The 27,664-nt window shown below is 41.7% G+C and overlaps 2 protein-coding genes across 5 annotated transcripts in view; both read left to right on the plus strand.

Moving 5' to 3' along the window:
- The first annotated feature begins 5,274 nt into the window (after positions 1-5,274).
- LOC131125998 (desmoplakin-A-like) lies at positions 5,275-21,272 on the plus strand. 2 transcript variants are annotated; one of them, XM_058068114.1, is made up of 24 exons: positions 5,275-5,716; positions 6,680-6,764; positions 6,951-7,069; positions 7,162-7,306; positions 9,141-9,266; positions 9,350-9,409; positions 9,483-9,650; positions 9,736-9,840; positions 10,273-10,368; positions 10,452-10,577; positions 10,759-10,917; positions 10,994-11,148; positions 11,987-12,113; positions 12,194-12,380; positions 12,471-12,661; positions 12,771-12,952; positions 13,063-13,201; positions 13,336-13,529; positions 13,645-13,807; positions 13,889-13,972; positions 14,072-14,179; positions 15,064-15,162; positions 15,234-17,048; positions 17,620-21,272. In XM_058068114.1, the coding sequence occupies exons 1-24, from the start codon at positions 5,448-5,450 to the stop codon at positions 20,827-20,829; spliced, it is 8,112 nt and encodes a 2,703-aa protein (XP_057924097.1). In that variant the 5' UTR covers positions 5,275-5,447; the 3' UTR covers positions 20,830-21,272. The 2 variants fall into 2 exon arrangements, with proteins under 2 accessions (XP_057924097.1, XP_057924098.1); XM_058068115.1 differs by having other exon boundaries at positions 5,277-5,716; positions 15,234-15,731; positions 17,620-21,271.
- Positions 21,273-21,912: 640 nt separating this feature from the next.
- LOC131125256 (tensin-3-like) overlaps positions 21,913-27,664 on the plus strand; it is a 29,418-nt gene continuing 23,666 nt past the window's right edge. For all 3 annotated transcript variants that reach the window (XM_058066614.1, XM_058066615.1, XM_058066616.1), the window contains exon 1: positions 21,913-22,217. In XM_058066614.1, coding sequence (XP_057922597.1) covers positions 22,203-22,217 — 15 coding nt within the window. In that variant the 5' untranslated portion in view covers positions 21,913-22,202. The remainder of the gene's footprint in view (positions 22,218-27,664) is intronic.

The following is a 27,664-nucleotide window of genomic DNA, read 5'->3' on the forward strand; positions in this document are numbered from 1 at the left end:
AATACATTGACCCCCCCCCCCCCCCCCCCCCACCATATTAGAATTGTCTAAGCTTTCCCCCTGGCCACTGTACCAACCATCACAACCATGCAATATGACTGGCTTTGCATTTGTTCGTCTGAATAAAACTAACTAGCTACTTAATTTTACTCACTAATTACATTTTAATGCAAATGCAACTTTACTCTTTAGTCTGTTTCAGTTAAGAAACAATTAAAAAAAACATTACTCGCACTCCCTTCCAAGTATTCCCTGAGACAAAGCTGACAGTTTGGCCAGGCTCCAACAGAAACCAGTCAACCATCATGCCTGCATTTTGTCTCGCTGTGGTGTTTGTTATCATTCAAACCTGGATTGTTCTCCTCCCTAGGAACTAATTGAGGTGTGTCAGGAGCCGCCCATATGCCACGCGGTGACTCACTTTGTGTGAGACGGTGTGTGTTGCATTGTCTGCTCCATAAACCCGCTTGTGGCGTAACATACAAAAGATTTTTTTTTAAATTGGGTGTGTCTGTAGTAAGTATAGTAGTTGTCAGCTACAATGCTGGGAAAAAAACGTTTTTAAGTGCAGTAGTGAATTGGCAGACAGAAAAAAACAGGCTTCAAAGTCCAGGTGATATCCTCTTTGAATCTTATGCAACATTAGTTAGGGTTAATGGCAACTCAACTGTATAGCGTGTAAAGCTGTGGGGTCATTTATAAGCATGCAATAAAGTTCACACTATCATTACTGCACTGTTTATCTTCTTGTAGATAAACAAAGCATGCAGCACTGCATACACTCTCTACCAGATGGCCGACAACATTTTAACATTCAACTCCTACACATTTGACTGCAAGTATAGAAGTAGGAATAGGAATATTCTTAAAATATTCTCATAAAATCGAAAGGACACTGTTAGAAGTTTTACAATTTTAAGAGTAGACAAAAAACATGTCGCAAGAAATCTGACCTTTGGCCTTTGATCGTCATGGTCATCGATTAACAAGTACTGTACAGCAGAACCTTGATGGCCGTCGTTAATCCATTCCGAAGAGTCAAACCAAAACCAAAACATGCAAATCTTAACAGATGTTTCCCATAGGAAATCATGTAAATCCACAAAACACATTTTATAGAGAAAAAATATAGTTTCACATGCAGAATTATGGCACTTACAACTGTTTATGTAGCACACATTTCTGTAACATTTAGAAATATGCAGTGCACATGAAGAGTCAAGGCACAGTGCTTGAAAGCAGGAAGGAGACAGATACAGAGTTGTTGATTGTTCTGCGTGTGATCTATGTACAAATCTGACCAGCATCTGTGTCCATACAACTATCCATTCATTGAGTCACTAACACGTGGATACTTTGTTTGGACACTCGTCTAGTTTGTTACGTGCATAATGTATGAAAACGGAGACATATTTTTGGCAATAATTATTAAGCTATAATTATTCACTCATTCATTCATTTTCTACCACTTTTTCCTGACGAGGGTTGTGGGGGTGCTGGAGCCTATCCCAGCTGTGTTCGGCAGGGTACACCCTGGACTGGTCACCAGCCAATCACAGGGCACATATAGACAAACAACCATTCACACTCACATTCATACCTATGGACAATTTGGAGTCGCCAATTAACCTAGCATGTTTTTTGGAATGTGGGAGGAAACCGGAGTACCCGGAGAAAACCTACACATGCACAGGGAGAACATGCAAACTCCACACAGGGGGTGGAATCGAACCCTGGTCCTCCTAGTTGTGAGGTCTGCGCGCTAACCACTCGACCGCCGTGCCGCCCTAATAATTATAAATTATTAAACTTCCACTTATTTCACAACACAGTAGCAACAGAACCAATGTTGTAATAGTAGTGAGACACAAATTGCTCAGGCAGCAGCTTCTGAGGAACACAACCAACATTTAAAGGGCATGCAGAGGTTGATTAAGATGTGAGATGCTAACCACTGATGATACTTCAAATGTGATTCCCCCATCTTGTGGAGTTAATTAAAAAAATGCCACCTTGTGCTCGTTCGAGACTGCAATGGTTATTTGTTTTTGGAGACCACACACCCAAATTTAAAGATTGTAATCTGAAGTGACGTAAAAAACATGTAAACACAATCTGACCTTTGACTGTAGCAACTTCCACCAAACTGTAGAGATGTGAAAAGAAACTGGTGGGCCTCTCTGGACACAACAACATTCTTGTAGTGGTCCTGCAAAGAAGCAATGATGTCACAATTGAGACATTTTTAGGCCTGTCTGGTCAGGTGAGGACAAGCCTGATGATAAATAACATCCCCATCATTGTCAGGTTATTATTATTTTGTAGTTTAGTCTACTCAGTAGTGTCTGGAAATGACACCACATCGTCTTACAGGGTGGTGTTAGCCGCACTCATAGTCATCTCATATTGTGACACGTAGGAGTCAAGCCGTTTGTGTCCTTGCATAAGCATCATGATTCCTCTGCTCTTTAACTGGATAATCATGAGTCAGACGCAAAACGTCACACGGGTATATGTGTTCTAATCGCTTCTTGCCAGACTGGTTAAAATTAATCAGTCTGGCAATTCACACCAGCCAACAAACACACCTGTCTCACATGCGTCTGACGTACGTCGTGTTTTTACGCGATGCACTTTTCTACTCTTGAACCGCTGCACACAAAAAGGTGAAAATCTATCTAAACAGGCCCCACCTACTGTGTTGTCTGTGTTATTGCTATTCTGACAAATACACTATATTGGTGGCGCTGGGGGACTCACAAAATGTTAGCTGCATTGGTTGAAAAACATGGCCGCCATCAAGCAAAGTGCCCATCAGTCACCACACAATATTGACTTTACAAGCTTGAGTATATCTGTACTACATGTATGCAAGCATGTCTTCCAAAGCATTTTGGACTCAACCTACAATGGATGTCGCAAATGTTATTTTTTTTTCACTTTACACATAAAAGAAAAAGAAACACATTTAAGAAACCCCCATGAGAACAAGCCCATTGGCGACTGAGGCAAAGAAAAAACCTTGGGAGCAAGTCTTTCTCCTCCAAGGAACGAATGTAGTATATTACAAAGCAAACACCATGTTAATATTTACCGCACCCTAGCTCGGAGCTTTTACTTTCTCCCTTAAATGCATCATGGGCCTGCTTCAGTGTTTTGAATCCTCCATATACAGAGTTCATTCTCACAAAGAGAGAAATCTACACAATGTTTAGCTTTCACTACTGGAGTTTCACAATATACAGTATTGCCCAGCAACACTGGCCAGAATCAAAAAAATGCAGCAAAGTTCACTGGCCTGCTGTGCACTGCACATTTGAGACAGCTCCTACATGCTCAGTCAAGTTTGACTTTGAGTGGAAGACATTATAAACAGCAAAAAAAAAAAAAAAAAACAAAACACCTGAGTTTAGTGAGGGGAAAAAATGTTGGGTGTGTCTCGTCAGGTGGGTGTGTTCAGTGTGAGACTGGCCTTTCAAGAAATGGTGGTTTATAAGAAACTGTGATCTTTATGACTGTACTTTGGGATCCAAATAATAAAGGTTTTCTTTCAAAAGTTATGGGTCCACTTTTTATGCACGGCCATGTCTCCCTCTCCTGCTTCCGTCCTTTGTTCCCACACGTATACGAGATGTCACCACTTGCAGTATATCACTGCTTCTAAGGCCAGTGGGCACTTTGTGTTATGTCAGTTGCCCTTCTGGGGAAATTCCAGACCAGATACTCAATGCATGCATGATCATATTAACACATATGTGCATGAATTATTGACACTTTTGTTGCAATGACAGTATGGGACTCAGACCCACCCTTGTCCCTTCTCGCTCCCTTTCACTGAGCCGACACGCCTACCTGCATGTGGCTGCATGTAAACGGTGCAATTATGCAGCGTGAGAGCGCAGAGTGAGAGTATAAGGGTTGGTCTTTAAAAAAAAAGTGTCATTCAGTTTTGAACACTATTCCTTTCTTAAATGACGCTCAGTGTGACCTCAAGAATGTTGAACCCGGAATGACACATTCTTTGTGCAACTACCACTATCTTTTTTTTTTTTGTTCACTCTACGCCAGTGCTGACTTCTCTAATTGGTGTCAACGGAAAGTCAGCACATTTGAAATTTGTGTTTGCATTAACTTTGGATGACGTGTTTAATCCAGAAGAAAAATATCATCAACATTCTGAGTGCTACTGACGAAGGGCCATGCAACAAATGGTATAACATTCTTAGAACAGTCCTATTTTTCATATACATGAGAAATACTGCATACAATTCATCGCCTCAATGATTAATAGTATCTCACTAAAGGGAGTACACACTTCCGATTTTAGCAGCTATAATTTGTCATATGTTGAAATTCATGTTTCCTTCAAATAACTGCATAGTAAAGGGCTATCCACAATCTATACTGCTATACAAGCTGTACAGTGAGTACTCTAATAAACTCTAAAATTTAAAAATACACTGAATTTTGTATGGGCGGAACGGCGGGCGAGTGGTTAGCGCGCAGACCTCACAGCTAGGAGACCAGGGTTCAATTCCATCCTCGGCCATCTCTGTGTGGAGTTTGCATGTTCTCCCCGTGCATGCGTGAGTTTTCTCCGATTACTCCGGTTTCCTCCCACATTCCAAAAACATGCTAGGTTAATTGGCGACTCCAAATTGTCCATAGGTATGAATGTGAGTGTGAATGGTTGTTTGTCTATATGTGCCTTGTGATTGGCTGGCGACCAGTCCAGGGTGTACCCCGCCTCTCGCCCAAAGACAGCTGGGATAGGCTCCAACACCCCCCGCGACCCTCATGAGGAAAAAGCGGTGGAAAATGAATGAATAATACACAATATTATTTTTTTAAGGAGAACATGCAAGCAGAGGGTGGAATTGAACCCTGGTCTCCTAGCTGTGAGGTCTGCGCGCTAACCACTCGACCGCCATGCCGCCCATACAAAATTCAGTGTACAAGGGTCGCGGGGCTGCTGGAGTTTATTCCAGCTTTCTTTGGGCGAGAGGCGGGGTACAACCTGGACTGGTCGCCGGCCAATCACAGGGCATATTATATATTACATTGGACACATTTTATAGCGATATATCACTACCTCAGCGTACTTATTATTAAGGATTAATATGCATTGCATTAACATTAGTTGTCAACGGGTAATAAAAACAGGATGCAGACATGCAATTGTACTTCAGTAGAATGTGAGTGACTTCACTCTTCCCGTCAGAAAGAGCAGAGAGGGCGCAGGAGTGTTTCGTAAACACACACACACACACACACACATAGAGAGAGAGTCAAAGGTGTGGTTTTCTGTGGGACGCAAAAGTGCGCAGCTTCCGTCGATTCACTGCAGACCGAACTCACCAGGCGACGGGCAAAGAAGTGAAGGAACCAGTGGACGGTCTGACACCAAATTAACTGGCTGGTTTAATTTGGTTACACCCACGGCTGAGATGAGCATGTTCGGCGGTTCTACATCCAGGCTGGCCTCCATGGGCCAGCGGAGTAATTCCCGGCCGGACTTGTCGTCTTCCAGCTTCAGGAACGACAATGTATTCATGGGAGGGAATGGCTTCCAGACTGGGGAATACCAAATGGGGGACGGCGGCTACACCTACACGTCCACCTTCTCCAGGTCGTCCATGCACGGTGGTGGTGGTGGGGGGGCCGGCGGTCAGAAAATGCAAGTTAGCATGGGAGGCGGCGGAGGTGGTGTCATAAAGTAAGTGGGACACTTTCTTTCTTACTTCCTGAATCACCTGTTGCTTTAAAATGAGACGTCCATTTTATCTTTTAAACGCCGCTATTATTTTAGTGTGATTATAGTCAGCGTATCAGTTATGTACTAAATGTTATGGAATTTTCTTTCGTGTTAATTCGTAATATTTTATAAAATGACTAAATATGATGAGTGTGTGAAGTAACTTTTTCCCAGCTAATTCTGTTGCACAGTCTGCGATCATAATAGAGGAAATGCTTGCTATACGCCCCTCCCCACTATTCCACTCTTATCATTCCTGGTGATCTCTGTCGACAGCCCTCAGTTCAATTTCTCTTTAGGCTAAATTAAAAACAATCTATCTAAATGAAGTATTACTATCACCTTCTGGTGTATCATATTCTTTTCTTAATATTTTATATGTTTACTTGTTACAAAAGGGTGGCAATTTGGAAAAAAAATGCACCAAACTGTGTTACCTACTTTAATAATGATAATATAAAACACATTTATTATTTTAAACCCCATTAGTTGGATTTACTTAAAATTTCTCACACTACAAAACACCCAATGTAATGTTGGGTTGAGACAAATCAGCAGAACATTTAGTACACAAATTAAGGGGATTGACAGACACCGAATATTTGCAAGATTGGTTGAAAAACATCTTTGCAGGGGCATGAGCAGGATTAAGTGACCATAAATTATTAACCATTTGTCCAAGGATTAGAAAACCTTGCAGATATCGGTATTACACTATTATGTCCTACAAAAAATATGTTGTTTTTGTTGGTATAGGCAACTCTATCTTCAATAGCCAGTTAAGATAACACAATTTTCCCATGGTATTTGTCATGTGAACGCAACCCATATTTAATAACCTTTTAAAAAGATGCATTATCGCTTTCCGTCTTAGCTATTTTAATGAACTGACAAGATGGGAATATTTATTGCTTTCTCACATAGTGTGCAGACCATTCAGCAGAAAGTCATGCAGCTGACAGCCCAGTGTCATGAATACCTGCACAGAGCTAAGATGATCCTGCAAAGTGTGAGTACACGATCATCCGCATTGACCGCAAGTGCTAGAAACCAACACAATACAATAGTGACTTTATCTTTGCTTGATAAAAGGACTTGTTGACATACCAATATGATGATGGTGGTAGCAGGGGAAAGTGTAGGATGCATATCATTGCAAAGAGTTAAGACGCATTCATTGCTGCCGTCACGTCAGGGCGGTCAACCTATTGAGGCAGAAAAGCTCATGATGATGGCATCAGACCACCTGGAACAGTTGAGGGCATACGGCATGGACCTGCAGCAGATGCGCATACCAAATGACGTCTTCAGAAGGTAAACCAATGATCAATTGACAATCATCACTAAAATCAGACCTGACATAAAATACATGTAGATACCACCTCTTTCATTTAAACCCTATACAGTGTAGACCAACTCCAGCACATGCATGCTGGCATCCAACAGCAACTGATCGGAACCATGACCATCAGACGCAATCAAAGCAGTCTGGGCTCCATGGAGGGAGGGAAATTCTTTAATGATGCCATGGCTTGGATCGCTCAGCAAAAGGTGAGATGCTTTAGGAGCACTGATGGTGCAAATTTTGTTTTGCAAGTATTTTGCAGGAAATATTTGTTGGAATAAAATTTCACAAATTAAGTTAGTAAATTTGTAGAATTATATCTCTAATATAATTTGTATTTGTCTGAGTACCACCGAATATAAACAGTGGTACTTGAATCACAATTGGTAAACCAAAAGAGGGGTCATTCTGGAGGTTTGTTTACATGACATCATCATTTGGATTTCTGTTTGAAAACGACAAAAGGATGACGACTATTGTTGTCGTCTGTGAAAATGGACGAAAAAAGGACACCAACATTACCGTTAACGTTGGCTTGGAAGATTAAGACACATCCGTGACACTGGCATTGAAACAGGTGTGCAGAACATTCAGTCTCCCATACCACCAAAAATATGAAACCAATTGCCATATTCACATTTACTATGCTGCTACTGTGTCTAATTCATTTCCATCAAACCCAAACAAGAGTATTAAGACAATGATTTTGGAAAATACCAGAAAAAAGACACAAAAGTGTTTCTTTACAAAATAACACTGCCACCTACTGTCCTGGCAGGCATATTACATCTTTGTATCGTATGCAGTAAATCACCACAGAATAATGTGGGTGTGTGTTATTTCTGCGTGGTGCTGTTGCAACATGTCAGACATATTGAACGCTGTCTTCTACCCAGCAGCATTTAAGCTGTGTGAATAATTGTGCGCACAAGCCTGTACGGGTATAGGAGGAGGAGGAGGTAGAAGTGGAGGAGGGTGGGCGCGCACCCTATCGCTTCTTCTGACCTTCTGTTAACTGAAACCATTTTGACACACTGCCAAAACCTGATCCACCAGTGCGAAAGAGGCAGAGGAGTGAAACAATGACAAGGAAAGGAAAGAGGCAGATCAGTTGTGAGGGAAGTGTATGCAAGGGAGGCAAAAGAACGGTAAAGGAGTGTGAAATGTGACACTCCACCACTTAGTCAGAAGATGTGGGACGGGGCTCTGACATGCTGATGGGAAAACACCCTCCTGACCTCTTTCTCCCAAACCTCATCCCTTACGTATACTCAATAAAATTCAATCTACCAATGCTAACCCAACACCTTATCCATCAAATGAACGCATTTCACTATCACTACACATCAGTGGTACTGGTGAAAGACGCCGTCATGTGTGGCCTTCGCCAAGTAAGCGTGGAAAAAAGGAGTGGCGTGCGAACAAAGACTCAAAAGAGAAGAGAGAGTGAAGAAAAAAATGGGAGTAAAGTGCAGAGACAGGCAGAGGTTGTTCTTATCAAAAGCCAAGGGCTGAACAAAGAGGGGCATAGTTGGAATAGTTTCCTGCTTGTAAATGTGTATTAGATGATCATAGAGTGACACCTACAGGACAGACGGGAATAGCATGTTTTAGTTGAACTGCAGAAGGCATCACTGCATAATCCATTGATTTATGAAGACAATTATGATCACTGCTGGAGAGTTATTAATAGTTGTATGAATTTTAGGTTAATTATTGTGGTTGTGATTTGTGGAAAATCATAAAATCATATCTTACTCTGATGCACAGTAGATATTAACCTGCATATAAGGTGACTCAAATATTTTAAAGACAAAAAAGTAATGTTATGAAATAACTGTTAGACTACAATAACTTTTTTTCAACATAAAAAATATACTGTCATATAGAAAGTATAGGCCTACACATTTTTTCAAATTGGTAATAATAATAAAAACAGTATTAATTAATGTAATGCCAAATGTTGTCCAGTTTAAGGTTTTTTGTTTTTTTCAGCATTTGGAGTGACATACTAACATAAAGCTATCCTTGCACTGCTAGCGCATGATTGAGACGGCTCCGTGGGGGGATGACTCGGCCACCATCGAAAAACAAATTCTAAGCCACAACAAATTCCACAGCACAATTCAAAGGAGCCAGGAAGTAGACCGTGCCAGGGACGATCTGGTACGTAGCTTCTAGTGTTGTTTGTGTGCACTTTTTGTGTATGTTTTCATTTTAAAGACAAATAAAATATATCCTGTCAACAGAGCATGAGGGGGGAGAAGTCCAACATGCACATCCTTGACCAAGAATGGGACAGCCTGCAGGTAGAACCTTGAAAACTATTGTGCATCATCAAAAAAAATACATATTCATTCATGTGCTGTGCACCTGTTTCAGAAAATGTCCCACAACCGTGTGGGTCAGCTGCGTGAGCTGCAGGGCATCATCGAGGAGATCTCCCGCGCCATCATGTGGGTGAACGAGAGGGAGGAGGAGGAACTGGTCTTTGACTGGGGAGACAAAAACATCGAACAGTACATTCCCAGGAAGCAAGAGAGCTACTCTGTAAGGCGGAACTCTAATCTTCCTCCTTAGTTTCCTTTCTCATTTTGGTACTTTACCTTCCTCTTTTTCTTGTTCTCTTGCACAGAGGCTGATGAAGGAGCTGGAGGAGAAGGAGAAAGAGCTAAACAAGCTCAAGGTGAAAACAGACGGCCTCCTGAGTAACAACCATCCAGCCTCAGATAAGATTGAAGTACGTTTTTATATCATCTTCAGTGGGGAAGTAAACCTGTCATATCCAACAGATGGCGCTGTTGTGAAAAAAATTATTTGTTTATGCTAGTTTAGTCATTCCTTAACTTCATAGTTCTCTTTTTGGAGTCATTTCTTGTTTCCACCAGCAGTGGAACTATACATGTAATGTATATAATTGGTAGCCACTCAAAGAGGTGAAATAACGTGTAAAATGTCACATTTGTTTGTTGGTTTAGTAGTTTGGATAATATTTAACCAAAACAACTTTAAAAGGTAAGCAATATGCAATATGTTTAATTTTATTTTTATTTAATTTCAGAGTATTATCGCTAGTATTAGTATACCTCTTAATGGTTGGGTGCACAAAACAAAAAATTCCCACAAATGTGGGAATGCGTGTTGCTATACTGATGTGTATTTCTGTCCTCAGGCCTACATGGACACTTTACAGACCCAGTGGAGCTGGCTTCTCCAGATCACCAAGTGTATTCACGTTCATTTGAAGGAGAATGCAGCTTACAGCCAAGTAAGTGTTCCATCCTGCCTTTGGAATAGCAACAGATATGGTTTATATTTTTAATCTAAATTGTCAATTTCTCTCCCGTGTAGTTTTTCAAGGAGGCCAATGAGACCAATGAGAAGCTGAGGAAGGACCACGAGAGCATCCGTACCAAGTTCACATGCAACAAGAACACCCCGCTGGAAAACCTGACAGAGCTCTTGAAACTCCTAGAGGTATAGTGTTATGCTAACATGGAATTCCTGTGCAGCTTAGGACAATATTTCGTTGGTTTAAAGTTTGCATGCCTGCTTCTCTGGTTTGACCAGTTTTGTAAGGTATAGTTGCTTGCAGTTGGGTTGGGAAAAAATACAGGCAGTGAGCAATTTTTTTTTTTTTACTGTATTTGTGCATTAGAAAGAGAAAGAACGAATCATGGAGAATAAAAGACAAGTCCAAAGTCTGGTAAACAAGTCCAAGACTATTGTGAGGCTGAAGCCCCGCAATCCCGACGAACCAACAGCAACCAACAGTCCTGTCATGGTCCAGGCCTTGTGTGACTTCAAGCAGGACCAGGTGGGTAGAGTACTTTAGTGCATAGTAAAGAATCATTCAAGTGACTGCCCTCTAAAGGCTTTACACTGTGTTACAGAAAGGGATTTTGAAAGGGAACGAAGGCATACTGAAAGACAACACGCAGCGCAGCAAGTGGCTTGTGACTGGGCCAGGAGGACTGGACATGTTGATTCCCTCAGTGTGTTTGCTGATACCTCCACCAAACCCCCTTAGCATCGGCCTTGCCAATAAGTAAGTTTGAGTCATTTTTTTCGTAACGTTCTGTATAATCTATCAATATCTATGTTCCAAGGCTTACTGTATAAGGGCAAAAAGTGAATAATGGACACACTTAAAAAGCCGTAAAAATGTACTTGATACTCTAAACCCTATACTATTCCTCCCACATTTATTAAATACATTTTGAATTCAGGTGTACACACACAATAACAAGCATACTTGTACAAAAGGTCCTGTTACATTACACCATGCTTTGCCAAAGCATCTTCCTGCTGGAAAATGTTGTGAGTTGACTTGTGAGCCAGTGCCCTCTGCTGAACTCATACTGCGGCACTCTCCAGCAAAAAAATATTTATAACGTACATAAGAGAAATTAAATGCAATTTGAAATTTCAAATAGTGGGGCGGGCCCCTAATCATGGTTAGCCTTTGGGGGCGTGTGAGAGGCAGGAAGGACTTTCAATCTAAGTGCAGACCTGCCAACATGAATTTGTTGTTCTCAACATACAATTTGACTCTTAACTATGCTTGTATGCTCCACTGCTTTGAGGTCAGTCTGCACCGTACAGATAAATAAATAGATATTGTCAGTTTCACAATAGTATTTCAAATGGGGGGTGGGGAAGCAAAACAATTTCTGTCCCCGAGTGGGGTCATGACAGAGGTATGTGGTTATTAAAAGTAGATGTACAAAATTAAGTTGATGGTACACTATCTTGTAATAAGCAGATCATCATGTCAATCTTGGTATTGGTAGACCAGCGTGGACATCATTAGTGGTAGCTATAGAATCAATGAATAATTGTATCAATTGTTCAGTTGCTGTGCCTCAAGAATGTTGGTTTTGCAGGAATGAGCAGTATTATGAAGCCATCATGGCCATTTGGAATCAGCTCTACATCAACATCAAGAGTCTCATGTCATGGCAGTACTGCCTCAAAGACGTCAACTACATCAACTCTCTCACCTTCTCTATGGTAAAGTATGACGGGCATATTGCAACAGTGAGTAACAACTTGCTGTTAACTCACCTCTTGTGTCGTTATTTGTCGGTCAGCTGTCTAAGATGCGTCCTGAGGAGTACCGGAGTATCATCAAGAGACTGGAGACCCACTACCAAGAGTTCCTGCGCAACAGTCAAGGATCTGATATTTTTGGGGAAGAAGATAAGCTCGCCATCCAGAATTACTTTGACAAAGCCCAGAACCATTATGATACATTGGTTATCCAGCTGACTGGCTACAGTAAGTGTCGAATGAACCAACCATAATTAACCTAATGCTTATTTGTAAACTTTTAATGATTTTCCTCAAATCCTTCTTTCATTAAAAAAGATGAAACCAAACAGGAGCCAACCAAACCTGCACCCCCCAAATTGCCTACCCTCAGTATCTCACTGCTGAGCAGCCTGCAAGAGATCAGACGAAGACTAGAGATAGCAGAGTCTGGACTCACTAGCCATCTTCACATTTGCCCGAGGGAAAACAGCCTGCAAGAGTGCTTAGTACACATTCAAAATCTGCAAGTATGTCGATGAGCATTTTACAACTTAAATATTGTAGGTGATATTGCAGGTGAATGTATTACAATGTGGAGATATTGATGCTGGATTGCTGTGTAATATTGACATGCAGGCTGTGCACCAAGATCTGGATTCCATTCACGATGAATACCTGCATCTAAGAGAAAGGATTCTCAAGCAACTGGAAGGGATCCCTGCCGACTCTGAGCAAGCCAGGTTTCTCCGTTCTGAGTTGGATATCATCAGCCAGAAACTGGGAGGTCTGCAGGGTCTCTACTCAGCCTACATCCAACGGTACTAATGCATTTTAATAAATTAATACATTGACAGGCAGTAACAGAGTAGCACAGTACAAACTCACTTCAGGTCCGTTTAAATTGATGCCATCATATGATGCTTAACAGATTGTCAGCGCTGAAGGCCTTACTTCAGAGTCTGCTCCAGGCTGAGGACATTGTCAAAGTCCACGAGGCTCGACTGACGGAGAAAGAGACCACTTCACTGGACCCGCGAGAGCTTGACAACTATCAAAGCACATTGAAGGTTTTTACACACTTTCCATAACCCATCCGATTTATATTAAAACTACATAAGATATAAAAATGATATATTACAAATACAAAGTTAATTCATTCAATATATATTGCTGTTTTCTGTTTTTGTATTCTCCATTAAAGCAAATGAAGATCGAATTGGACCAAAAAAAAGACCTGCTGACTACTATGGAGTCTGAGCTGGCCAAAGCAGTTCAATGGAACGATCAAGTCTCAGAGTCTTTCCACAAGTGCGATGTCAACTTGTCCAAATATGCCGAGCTCGTGTCTCAACTGTCAGACCGCTGGCGCCGCATCCAAACCCAAATTGACAACAGGTTGGATAGTACTAGCACATATTCACACTTTTTACATTTTTTTTTTGTTTTGCTTCTTGTAATGGAACTAAAAATGCCTCCTCATCCTTCCTCCTTCCCACTTTTTCCTCTTCAGATTGTGGGATCTGGAGAAGCATGAGAAGCAGCTGAAACATTACAAGCAGAGCAGCACTTCCTTGGAACAGTGGATAAACAATGCCCGGAAGCGCCAGGATGGCCTGCAGAGTGTTAAGCTCAGTAACATCCAGACCGTCATGGACCACCTTAACCAACAGAAGGCATGTTTACATCAATTGTCAACACTTAATTTTAAAGGCAACATAAAATGGAAACCTCATCTCATTTAACTGATTACATAGGCGCTTCACGGTGAAATTAAAGGGAAGAAGGAGAAAGTGGAGGATGTCCACAAAGATGCGGACACCTGCGCTGTTTCCATAAAGGTGGGTCAGCCTTCATATGTGTGTATGTATGTGTTTGGGTTTTTTTTTCAATAAATGAACACAATAAATGACTTGCTCCTCCTGACTGTGTGATTCCAGGACTATGAAATGCAGCTGGCTTCGTACAGTTCCGGCCTGGAAACGCTTCTGAATATTCCTATCAAGAGAACCATGCTGCAGTCACCTGCTTCTGTTGTCAGACAGGAGGTAGGAAAAATACAATTCAGTCACTGGGTACACATGTACCCTCAAATGAATTCCAAAAGAAAGCTGTATTGAAAGGTCTGGCTTGTGAAAGGTCAAAAGAAGTACTAGTATTTAAACAATGTGTTTATGATTGTGGTTATAGTTCATACTGAGAGTTGTTTCACTATCCACTCTCATGGTGATTGGATACCCAGTTTTGTGTCTGATAACAGTATACAGTGGTCTTTCACCACATTGCAGTTCAAATTTAGCGTTTATATTGTTTCATGGTTGAATAAGGCCTATAATTAGTCCACAAATGCACTTATGCACTAATTTAACATAATTTTTGCCTTACTGCTTTATTTTGCCTATATCAAGCATAACAATGGCTAACCGAACAAAAGTAGAAATATAAGGCACTCAAAAGATGTATCTTAAAAACGTGATGCTGTGTAGTATTCTACACTTGTCACTAAGTGTCAGTAATGTTATTGTAGTAATAATAATATAATAATATGGGCTAATTCACCTGTCCTTCACTGTCTAGAACACATTTATTTCAGCACACGCGAGCACAAGTCTTACTCATGTGTTACATGGTTTATTTACTCTTACTTATTTACTTTATTATGTCTTCTACATTCAGTAATACGAGTCTAAAGGTGACTCAAGAGGTATTCATATCTAGAGGGCTATTCATGTTAGAAACTGTATTTAGAAGGTTGTAAATAGGTTGCCTATGCTCTGACTATGAAAATATTTGATTTATAAATAAGGAATCTAACTTGGCAGAAATTCAACGGTTGGGTATGGAACCAATTAACTGTGAACTTGCTGTATCGTGTGTTTTGGTTATTTTATTACTCTTGAAGCACTAATTCTGTATTTTTTTTCTCCACCAGGCTTCTGACCTCCAGTCGCAGTACATTGAGCTACTGACTCGCTCAAGTGATTACTACAAGTTTTTAGGAGAGTTGTTGAAGAACATGGAAGAGTTAAAGGTAGCTTTCAGTTACTATGTAACAAAAAAGATAAATAGTTAAATATATCTAAACTATTCATCTCTCCACAGATTAGGAACACCAGAATTGAGATGCTGGAGGAGGAACTGAGGCGCCTCAAAGGTGACCTCCAGGATCGTAACCAGAAAAACAGTGGACTGGAAGATGCCTTAGCCCGCCTCAAGCTGGAGCTCAGCCAGTCAAAAGACCAGCTCATCTCTATGGAGGAAGTGAAGAGAACCACTGCCATTCAAGTATCTGCTACCAAGGATAGCCTAGACAGTACCCACTTGCAAATTCAAGAGTTGACTGAGCAGCTCAACCGCATTAAGTATCAATTGGAAGAAGAAAAGAGGAAAAAAAGGCTGGCTGAGGAGCGCTACACCAGCCAACAAGAAGAGTATGAGGCGGCTGTTCGGCGTAGACAGAAAGAACTAGAAGAGCTTAACTGGGCGAAGATTGATTTGGAAAAGACTGTGAAGGACAAGGAACGTGAGCTTGAGAGGCTGAAGATACTGCTGGAGGAGGAGGCGGCACGTCGCCGAAATGCTGAGTCAGATATTTCAAAGGTAAGAACACAGTGCACCCAGGAGATCAGTCAACTTAAGCAGACATACGAGACCCAGATCCACGTCACCAAGACCACTGTCCTGAAGGCCTCGCAACAGAAAGAAGAGGACTCGGCGGAATTGAGGCGGCAGTATGAAAAGCTTGCCAGCGATAAGAGGGATCTCGAAGATGAGCTGCGAAGACTGAAACTCTCCATCTCTCACGCTGAAGAGCAGAAAAACAGAGCAGAGATGGAATCCAACCAACAGAAGTCATCATTGACTCAAGAGACAAGGATCCGGAGTGAACTGGAGATTCAAATCAGGAAGTTCACACAGCAGAGAGAAGATGACGAGATGAAACTAAAGGATGCCAACAAAATTATTCAGGAAAAAGGGAGGCAGATCAACATGCTTACACGGGATCTTGATGAAGAAGGGAAGAAAAGGAGGGCTCTGGAATTGCAAATCAGTAACCTGAAACAATCTGAGGCAGATCTAAAGGCAAAGAACGCCTCTTTTTTGGAGACCATTAACAAGCTTAAAGTGTCTGAGCAGGAGATCCGCATCACTCGAGTGGAGCTGGAGAAGCAGACCAGTGAGAAAAACAAGGTTGAGCAGAGTTCTGTGAGGCTACAGAGTCGTATTCGTGAACTTCAGTGCTCTCTGGATGCAATGGGAGCTGAGTTGGAGAAGGAGAAAAAGGCTAGCCAAGAGGAGTTCACACGTAGAAAGAGACTGGAGTCAGAGCTGGAGAGGTTGACGCAAACCTGTAGAGAACACACCACCACCATTACTAGCCTGAAATCCGTTCAAGTGGAGGCTTCAAACTCTGGAAGGAAGTATGAAAAGGATCTCAGAGGCCTTCAGGATGCTCTCGACAAGAGCCTGAGGGAGCATAAACTCACCAAAGATGAGCTGGCAGCTGTGACAGCAGAGTTGAAGTCAGTGAAACAGAAACTCCAGCAGGATCAAATCCAGATTATGGATCTCAATCAGCGCAATGAAAGTCTGTACAGAACCATTGAGGAAAAAAGTCGCCATCTTAATGAATGCACCGTCGAAATAGAACGTCTCAAGACGCTGACGCAGAACCTGACAAAGGAGAGGCTGAGGTTGGAGGAGGAGCTGAGGGCCCTAAAGCAGGAGAGAGATAACCTCCTGCTTAGCAGAGATGCCATTGATGGAGAAAACGCCTCTCAAATCGCAGCCTTGCATGTCCAGCTTCAGAATAGCAACAAGAGGACAGCGGAGCTCCAGGCTCTCATCAATGACCTGACCAGGGAGAGAGAAAAGCTTAATGTGGAAATAGACAAATTCCAAAAGCAGTCCTATGAGGTATTTTTAATTGTATTGAAGGATCGCCTCTGCTTAATTCCACTAATTTTTTATGCTTCTTTTACGTTCTTTTGCATGAATTGTTTAGAGGTCTTAAGACTCAAATTTCAAAGCATTCCAATGACAAAGCTACTACTCGGATCGGCATGTGCTTTGAACTGCAACCTCTGTTACTAATTTGTCATGTACACATTATACTGTAATTGTAAGACCCTTGGCACTTCACTATCATTAATTCCAGGAGGTTACTCCATGTTGGATATCTTCAGATTTTAAATTGTTTTTTCCCCCACGGTGTGTAATGGAAATTGAACTGATTGAACTTATGCCAATATTTAAATCCTGTAGTGTTATTGTTTTAGGCAACATTTTAAGTATAAAAATAAGTTGTAAAAGTAACTGTTTCCACTAAAACATAGGTCTGACATTTTCTGGCGGAAGTCCGTGTTTTTATATGGTCAAGTTCCAAGGGTCCACTGTAAATATAACTTATTTCAAATATAACTTATGTCAAATGAACCATTTGCATACAGTATTTACATGATTTGTGTGCTTTCTCAATTCTCCACAGACATCCATCATGGTGCACGAGTCCCAAAGCAAATACAGTGAGCTACTGCTGGAGAGGGATGACTTGCTTTCCAAGCTTAAACTGCTGGACCAGGACAAACACCGTCAGAAGCGGCTCGAGGAGGAGCTCTCCCGTATCAAACACTCTCTGGAGATGGAGCTCCGAAACAAACAGCGATTTGTTGATGAGAAAAACAGCGTTCTGAAGGATTTCACCCTTCTGAAGAGCCAATATGAGCTGAAGGAGACCCAGCTCAGGCAGTGGGAGTCAGACAGGGCCAAGACTGATCAGGATAGGTTAGGTTTAAAGAAGGAAATCGACAGGTTGATGCGAGAGCTGAGAAGTGTTGAGGAACGCTACAAGAGCAGGCTGTTGGCCTCTGAGAAGGAGGCAACAGAGCTAGCGCTCAAAAGAGATGCACTGCAGAGGGAGATAGAGAGGTTGCAGAGGAGACCGAGCACGTTAAGTAGACAGACACAGACGGATGTGAAGGTGATGACAATCGACCCCTCTAAGCTTGTATTCGACGGGGTGCGGCGCAAAGTCACAGCCCACCAACTTTGTGACTGCGGTATCATCAGTAAGGCAACTCTAGAGCTGCTGCTGCAGGGGAAGAAGACGGTAGACGAGGTCGCCGTTGACATCCAGGTTAACCTAAAGGGTACAGGTATTATTGCCGGCATGATGACAGGCTCTCAAGGGAAAATGCCATTCACTGAAGCTAAAAGCAAAAACCTCCTCAGCCCAGAGAGCGCACTCATGCTCCTGGAGGCTCAGGCAGCAACGGGCTACATAGCAGACCCAGCTTTTAATGACAAGATGCCTGTGGACACTGCCTGTTCCAGGGGGATTGTGGACACAGAAGACAGAGATGCCTTGGTAAAAGCTGAAGCAGCGAGTGTTGGTTTCAAAGATCCTTACACGGGTAAAGTATTATCTGTGGGCCAGGCTTGCAAACAAGGCCGTGTTGACAAGGAGACAGCGCTGCGTTTGCTGCAGGCTCAGGAGTCTGTTGGCGGCATATTGGATCCTGTTTTGAGTGTCTTCCTGCCAAAAGATCTGGCTTTGGATCGCAATCTTATTGATGAGGACCTCTATAGGGCTTTGAACCGGAAACCCGCCTGCTACCTGGATCCAGCAACAGGAGAAAAGATAAGTTATGGTGACCTTAGAAGGAAGTGTTCAGTGGAACCTGTCTCTGGTTTACTTCTGCTGCATGGCCCGGAGAAACCCATGACGGTAAAAGGTCTGCGTGGGCAAGTCTCTTTGACAGAGCTTGTCGAATCTGAATTGCTTGATGAAACTGACTTGCAGAAGCTTAGAGAGGGACAGATCACTAGCAGAGATATCGAGGAGAAGCTGAGGTCTTACCTCTACGGATCCACCTGTATTGCAGGTATCTACGATGAGGCCAATGACAGAATATGGCCCTTTTATCAGGCAATGACGGAAGGTTTGCTGATGAGGGGAACCACATTGGAGCTTCTTGAAGCCCAGGCTGCATCAGGATTCATTGTGGACCCAGTCAACAATGTCTTTTTGACAGTGGAGGAGGCCACAAGGAGAGGCTTGGTAGGGAAGGAATTTAAGAATAAGTTGCTATCTGCAGAAAAGGCAGTCACTGGATATAAAGACCCAGCCACAGGAAAGACAATCTCCCTTTTCCAAGCCATAGAGAAAGATATCATTGAGAAAGGCCATGGAATTCGTCTGCTTGAGGCCCAAATTGCCAGTGGTGGCATTATTGACCCCAAAGAAAGTCACCGTATCGATGTCGCTGTTGCTTATAAAAGAGGATATTTTGATAAGGAGATGAATGAGATCCTCTCCTATGAAGGCGATGACACAAAAGGCTTCTTTGACCCTAACACCAAGGATAACTTGACCTATCTTCAACTGAAGGAGAGGTGCATAACCGATTCCAAGACCGGTCTAATACTTTTGCCTTTAAAAGACAAGAGCAAAACCCAATCGCAAGAAAGCCGTAGCAATGTCCTCCGCAAGAGGCGGGTTGTAATTGTTGACCCAGACACTGGTCTGGAGATGTCAGTAAGAGAAGCTTATCACAAGGAGCTAATAGACTATGACACTTTTCTAGACTTGTCAGAACAGGAGTGCGAGTGGGAGGAGATCACCATCAAAGGATCAGATGGCTCTACACGCTTGGTGATAGTGGACAGGAAAACAGGGATCCAGTATGACATTCAGGACTGCCTGGAACATGGTATCATTGACCAGAATACCCTGGATCAGTATCGGTCTGGAACACTAACCTTGACCCAGTTTGCTGACCAAATTACCAGCAAAAGCAGCAGCAGCGACATGACAATCACAGCCAGCAATGTGGACGACATGGTGACCTGCAGCAGTCCCATCCAGGCTGCGCCATCCTCTCCAACAGTCCGTAAACGCTTCAGCAGTATCTCTATTACGGTCTCTCCCCCCGAGGTGTTTGATGACCAGAGCCCGGTGGCGGCCATCTTTGACACAGAAACATTGGAGAAGATAACCATTCCTGAAGCAGTTAGAAGAGGAATAGTTGATAACCTTACAGCACAGAGGCTCCTGGAGGCTCAGGCATGCACTGGTGGAATCATCAACCCTGCAACTGGTGAGAGACTAACCCTGCAGGACGCTGTCCATCAATGTGTCCTTGATGAAGCCATGGCTAATAAGCTGAAAGCTGCACAGAAAGCCTATGCTGGTTTTGAGGATGTGAAGACCAAGAGAAAGATGTCTGCAGCAGAGGCAGTGAAGGAGACGTGGCTACCTTATGAGGCTGGACAGAGGTTTCTTGAGTTCCAGTACTTGACAGGAGGCCTGGTGGATCCTTGCACTGGACAACGCATTACCATTGAAGAGGCCATCCGCAAAGGTTGGGTAGATGGCCTTGGCGCCCAGAAGCTTCAGAATACACGCGGCTACCAGAAGACTCTGACCTGCCCCAAGACCAAGCTGAAAATATCCTACAAAGAAGCCATGGATAGCTGCATGGTGGAAGAGAGCAACGGTATGAAGATGCTTCAGGCCTCCTCTGTATCCTCAAAGGGAATCAGCAGCCCTTACAATGTCTCCAACCCAGGATCTAAATCTGGATCCAGGGCTGGTTCCAGAAGTGGATCCAGAAGAGGCAGTGTGGATTATTCATCCACATACAACTATACCTTCACATCCAGCAGTACCAACTATAGTGCCAGCTCTCAATCTTAATGCACACAACTGCTAGACGTGTTAGTACTAGTTCTACGTTTTTATTAACTTTACAGTTTTAACATTCTTTAAAAGGTTTATCTGGTATATATGAAATTTGGGATTTTTTAGAACTAAATGCGAGTTTGTATCCTGATGAGTGCTTTAATCTTGTTTTTTAATGAAACTTATGTTCAGTATACTTCACCCACTTGCAGAAATGAATATACTGTACATGTAAAAGCAAATTTTAATATGTGGCTTTTTTTAAAGAGTGCTTGTTCACATTCATCTTGCTGTTTTTTTTATAAGAGTTTGTTGTATCTTAATGTTTTTTTTTCCCGATAAATGATATATGCTACTGTTTTGTTTTGACTTAAAAGTACTGATCACCTTTAAGAAAAGTTAAAGCTCTGCCATTAAATGTTATTCAAAAGTGATTAAACAATAAAGAAAGTTATTACCATTTAGATTCTTGTATTCATTGACTGGACGGCGTTGAGAAGGAAAAGCCAGAACGAACAGGACAACTATCAATTCTTACCACTGGGTGGCGCTAATCTTCAGGTTTAGAAACGTTATTGCTACATATTTCCCCCCAGTGAATGCACATTACATGAAATAAAAACTAGCTGTTTTGTTGCTAAAATGCTGATAATGCTGATAAAATCAATCAAATATGAACGTGGTCATTTGAATATCACTTGAATTTATATCACTTTGAATAATCATTTAGAATATAAGAGTCAATTTGATCAGACTCAATCCATCAGGCAGTAGGTCAATCTAAAAAATGTCACTGTTTGAAATAAATATGTGCATAAAATATAGTTTATTATTAATTATTTGGATTTACTTGGTCAAATATAAAGTATTATTTGCATACAGGAAGGCACATACAAGAAATTCCCAATTTGAAAAAAATATTTTGATAGAAGGCGCACATACATATCAATTCATTTGTATGGCAGTCGGGGGTCTGGGGGACGTGAGCGTGTGAACAAATGGCGAGAGAAATAGGTTGGGGGGGGGGGGGGGGGTTAAGTGGGAGGGGGAGAGGAGGGAACCGGTGGGAGACGGCCCTGTGGCGCAGTGGGAGGACTATCCCATGCCCGGACTTGTGGTGGCTGCAGCGCGCAGCTTCGACTTGTGGAGGAAGTGTGTGTTGTAGTGGTTGTTCTGTGCGCCACTTCGCTGTGTGTGGTTTAGGACTTAAAACAAAGAAGAACAAGACGTGTTTGGGGTACATCGTGAGCCCCTGATTGTGCAAAGAGGGGCTCTGATGAGTGAGCTCAATGACGGGCTGAGGGCTCTTTAACATACGTCCTCCGTTCTCTTTTTCTGCACCTCTTGACTGACAAAGGAGGGCAAAGCAAGACTCCAAAGTAGCTTCCATGCTGTCTGCAAAGGTAAGGCTGAACTTTTCTCCTTTTTCTACACTGTCAATCATTGCCAAACAGGGAGGATTTTAACCTCTGCCTGCTCACTGCAAGTTCATGGAAGGATTACAGTGGTGCACAGTGGAGTCTTTTTTGTCATTTCATCGGTTTTGCAATAGCAAAACAGGCAACTTCTCACAGTATTTACATTGGCTGTGTCCCACTAAGGTGTGTGCATATGTGGATATGTGTTCTTTCAGCAGTGGACAGAGAAGGGAGTCATTCAAAGTGATGTGAAAGTCTTTTTTTATCCTGGTTATTGAACGTTCTGTGACTCACTCTCATTTCCTTGCTTCAATGGCGCAGGTCATAATGTGAACCATATGCTGCCATTATTGTGGAAGACTGTAGCCGGGAGCGCCAAAAATAAACAAGGCTCTTTTTTGTTTTTTGTTTTTTGCTACTTTTGTCGAATGTTTGATCTACTATTTCATGGAACACCACAGCTGCTGCGTTCTCATGCTCCCCTGAGGGTGGCCATCATTCTGATGACATGTACAAGCCTACTTCCAGTCCTCTGGACCCTGATTACAGTATATCACTAGTTGCCTTAAACTGAGACACACGCCTCCATTTTCATCATTCTTTTCAGCAGCAGGTCATTCCCATAGCGAGCTGATCTCTTTCAAGATTTGCTTTAATTACAGACCAAGCCAGACAGGAGAAATAATTTTGAACTGGCAATTGTGGCTTCTATTTATGACAGGGGTCTCAAACACGCGGCCCGCGGGCCAAATGTGGCTCGCAGGACACTAGTTTGAGGCCCCCGCCTTGATATGAAAGTTTAATGTTAGTGCGGCCCGCGCAAGTTTGATATGGATGCTGTATGGTATCATGTACCCAGGAAAAATTATTACGTTTGATTAACGTTCATGTCAAAGGTTAAATAACTGTTAATAGTTAACCTCCCTATCCGTGTGGAAGTGGTAAGTTTTTGGCTATTTAAGTTTAAAGGAAATAACTTGAAGGCTACCGTTTAGGTCGCTAGCTCTCTAGTTTGCGAGTTAGCATGTGTCTCAAGACCCTGCAGTTGCGCAATATGTTGTAAATAAAAAGAGTGTAAATGTGACTATAGTCGTGTTTTGTCATGTCTACAGGGCTCTAATAATGCTTTGTTAATTTTAATCTGAAAAAAATAATTTGTCTACCCACCAACTATATGTGGTTTCTTGAGTTTTTATTATTTGCCATTTTATTATTATTATTATTATTATTATTATTATTATTATTATTATTATTATTATTATTATTATATTTATTTAGTACTGATTGATTGATTTTCTTTATTCTTGATTTGTTTATTTATTTTTCATCTTATTTTGGGCAGAAAAATAAAAATTAAGATATTTGAGAACAGTGGAATGTTTTATCAAAGCTTTTCTTGTAGAAACAAGCAGCAATGTACAATTCTGATTTTGTGTGCCACTTGGCTGACATGTGTAAGCCATTAAAGTAAAAGAGGAAGGAACCGAAATGCTTTGGGATGAACATGGAGTGAGAGTGGGAACGTAATCCATTTTTGGGACACATTCCAACATGACCTTGGGATAGAGAAGGATAATAAGGGAGTACTTTTGGAGCTTTAAGGCTGCACATAGAGAGAGGCTTATGTTGATTTTATTTCTTCCCCTGTTCATAAAAAATGTGACAAGTACATGTTAGCTTTCCAGCGTTACCATATAAACTTGCTCAAAATACCAAATCACCCAATTTGTGGCTTTTTCTGCTTTAGTTTTTATGGTTTTGTTTATTTCAGTTTTTCAGCCTGCTGCAAATGGGTGTCACAGCTGCTGTACGAGGCTGAGGACAGAGCAGGAAAAGGCAGGATGGAATTCTGGCCTTGTCCCTCTCCAAATTATGTCACTTTGGATATGTTTTGCTGCAGTGGGAGGCAGAGTTTGAATACTTGGGATGATTTAGGTGGCTATTAGATTTGAACTCCAGTACTAGCAGGAATCTAAATCCGGGAGGTCAAGAAGTGCTCATAGCACAATGACATGAAGCTGATAAGAGAAAATGCAGCCTAAATTTAGAGCAGGCAGCCAGACATCCTGTTGGCTTTTTGTGTGATTTTGTTTTGGATTCAAGGTACTTTTACAGTCATAAGACCGACACAGCCTGCAGTGGGGCTTAAATGTCCTTAACTGACCGTTGTGTGTTGTGTCACATTGAGAGTCAAATATGGTCGTCTGTAGTCTGTACTAGAAAGTTCTCACACAGTTGAATGCGCTGTACAATACGCACAGTAACTTGATGGTGATTAGAATCACCACAACATTTTGGATTGGGTGCAAATCCATCAGGCAAAACAATTTTCTGCTAGGCATGGGCGGGACCTACCAACTAGAGTAATTGGCCGTAAGCCGTTGACCATGTATATCATGATTATAAAACTTTGTTTTACATACGTGCTTGCATGTTTTTCAAAGAATGTTGAGCAGAACCTTTAGGTGGTGCCACATGTCACGTGACCCCATGGGTTGGCCTAATTTTTTCCCATGACTATAGCAGGGGTGTCCGAACTTTCCCCAGCGAAGGCCACATACAGTAAACTCTAAGGACATTTTGGAAAAACCAACCCATGCAGATATTGCTCACAAATATTGCTCATCTGTAAAAAAAAAAAAAAACCTGTTAACTTAATCCCAGCTGGTATGTTAAATGTTTCAGATCATCAAGCTAAGAAAACTCATCAGACTAAGACAAAAAATAACATGGCTGAATAGCATTTAGTGGATTTTGTCCGCAATTCATGACATACATTATGTAAAAAAAAAACATTTCTTGCCTCCTGAAGCTTGTTTATCCTGTCTCCATGAGTCATTTTCACAAATATGTAAAAGCAATCCACACGATGATGATGACCACACTGACATCACTGATGGAAAACACAGCCCGGGAGCCTGTCGACATGTAGCAACCGGCAGAATCAGACACAAACAAACATCACAGTGGCTCAACCCAATACGATAGCCTTTCCTTGAAAAGTATGCAAGGTTTTTGCCAACTCTTGTCACCACAATGAACTCCACATATAAAAACAACCACAAGACCAACGTCCACATGATTAGTTCATGATTTAAACCTTATCTCTGCCGATTTGGAATTGGAACTTTTATCTCACGTTGTAGCTGCTTGTAAGGAATATTCCACAATAAAGTGGTGGCCAGGTGAAGGGTGTGGCTTCTAACAGAGGTAAGCCCTTTATATGCTTCTCTTCCTGGAGATTTTACCCATAAACATAACTTTTAGGGGGCCATCTTGTGCACGCATGCAGCTTAGTCAAAGTCTTACTTATAGGGGTAAGAGCTGCAGGGCAAAGGGAGGCAGACACAGCCAAATCCCCCAAACATCCTGACCTTAATAAATCTGTCACAGCTTGTTCACAGCAGACCTGATCACTAGGGTTTTTTTTTTTTTGGTGGTATTGCTAGAAACTTTGCATTGCCGCCATCCTAACTCTCACACAATCATGGGTGGCCATGGGCCATTTGAGCTCCTTTGGCACACTGCTTTTTCTACCTTTGTGAGTTCATTTTGTGTCTCATACCAGAACAAAAGCAAATTAAAGAGCAATTTTCTTTTAGTGCTTGCCGGGACAAGTTGTTCACCTCAACTTCAAAAATGAATGAGGGAAGGGTCTTGGATAAAGCTAAGGGCTTAGAGACGGATAACAAAATGGTGTGAAATGAGTAAATAGACCACCAGTTGGAACACAGTACAATAATCCACATTTATCACGGTTAATTGGCTCCAGACTCGATAAGTGAAGGCCTGTGAAGTAGCATTCCTAATTTATAAATGGAATATTTTCGTAGTTAGAGCATAAAAAACCTGTACACAACCTTGTAAATACAGTACATGTTGGAACATTATTAGAGTCCTCTAGAAATGAGCTAACACCAACATTATAATCACCTTTACACTCATAAAAAGAGTAAATAAGCCATTTAAGACATAAATCCTGCTTGTGTGTGTTGCTATAAATGTGTTCTCTTGAATTGAATAATGGGACGGACAGGAAGTGACGGCGGGGTTCAGAGTTGAGCTTTAGCTTGACATTACTTATGTCTACAACAGCAGCTTGTGTTTTTATTAGGGATTATTGTAACTATTGTGAGATAATTAAAACCTGCCATAAAGCCTATTGCAGTGATTAAGTCTGGTGCTTTGACGTCACCAAACATTACAGTAACATTACTGACACCTGGTGTCTAGTGTTGAGTACTACACATTATTATATCTTTGATCATGTCTTGTGAATGCCTTATATTTGTATTTTTGTTCATTTAGCCGTTTCTGTTCATTTAGGCAAAAAAATTATACAATTTGCTTATATATGCATATATTTACTTAGGGATTTAAAAATTAATCACAGTTTTCAAATTAATGTTTGTTTCTTTCGGCTTTTACAGAGTCGCCACAGCGGATCTTTAATAATGAATAATCACCGTGTGCAATTAAGTAGTATGCCCATTTTTACTGTATTTTATGAACAGAAAGATAAATGACAGAACACAATTACAGATGCAGTATTTGTATGTTGACAGCTCCAAATGAACAGAAAATTTAAATCAAGCTAAAAGATACCACAAAAAATACCGTTGCCTAACATGGGTCTCTTTATATCACGCTTTAACAGCACTATTGAGAGGATTGAAGGGTTGCGTTCAAAGACACCAAGTAATATAATCCACATGTTTTGAGTCTGGGGTGTCCGTGAAAGTACATCGTGTCGTCTGGTGACAGGGAGGAAGTGTGGTTCCACTGATGAGCAGACTAGAGATGCGTTTCTAGTTTCTAATAAAACGTACACAACCACGAAACAGAGTGATTTATTAATAGTTATATTTTTGAAAATATGGTAGCCATGGCTCAGGAGGTAGCAGGCTGTTCAGAAATGAATATACACAACGTGCAATTTGGTGCTGACTGTTTAAGATTGTCTAGTTATGTCTGTTCTCACCCTTGTACTCTAGCTAAGTCATGTAGCATGCAATATTTACTCTTGCGTGAAGCATTTTTTTCCACTTTTGATTGGCACACCAAATAAACTTAAGACTTTCACAACACTAGGTCACACAGAGGTTAAGTGTTGGTTAGATTCCAATCTAATCTCTAGTTAGCAAAGCACTTTGACACATCCAAAACAGTACAAAGCCCACATTTCTCATCCCTGCCCTGGAGATACACGGATACTAAGTACTGGCCAACCTGTTCATTAATTTCCCATTAGTCAACAGTTTTTTTTCTTGGGTGTCTCAAGGGAAAAAGACTAACCCCACCATTAGTTCCAACAATCCCTAAGGACCTCTTGGCCAGGCTTCGACACACACACCAAACACCCAGCTCTGTTTCCCCGAGTGATGACCTCTTCAGACACATGGCCTCTTTCATTCCGCTCGGAGGCTTGGTTT

Source organism: Doryrhamphus excisus, chromosome 3 (assembly GCF_030265055.1).
Source record: "Doryrhamphus excisus isolate RoL2022-K1 chromosome 3, RoL_Dexc_1.0, whole genome shotgun sequence".
NCBI lineage: Eukaryota > Metazoa > Chordata > Actinopteri > Syngnathiformes > Syngnathidae > Doryrhamphus > Doryrhamphus excisus.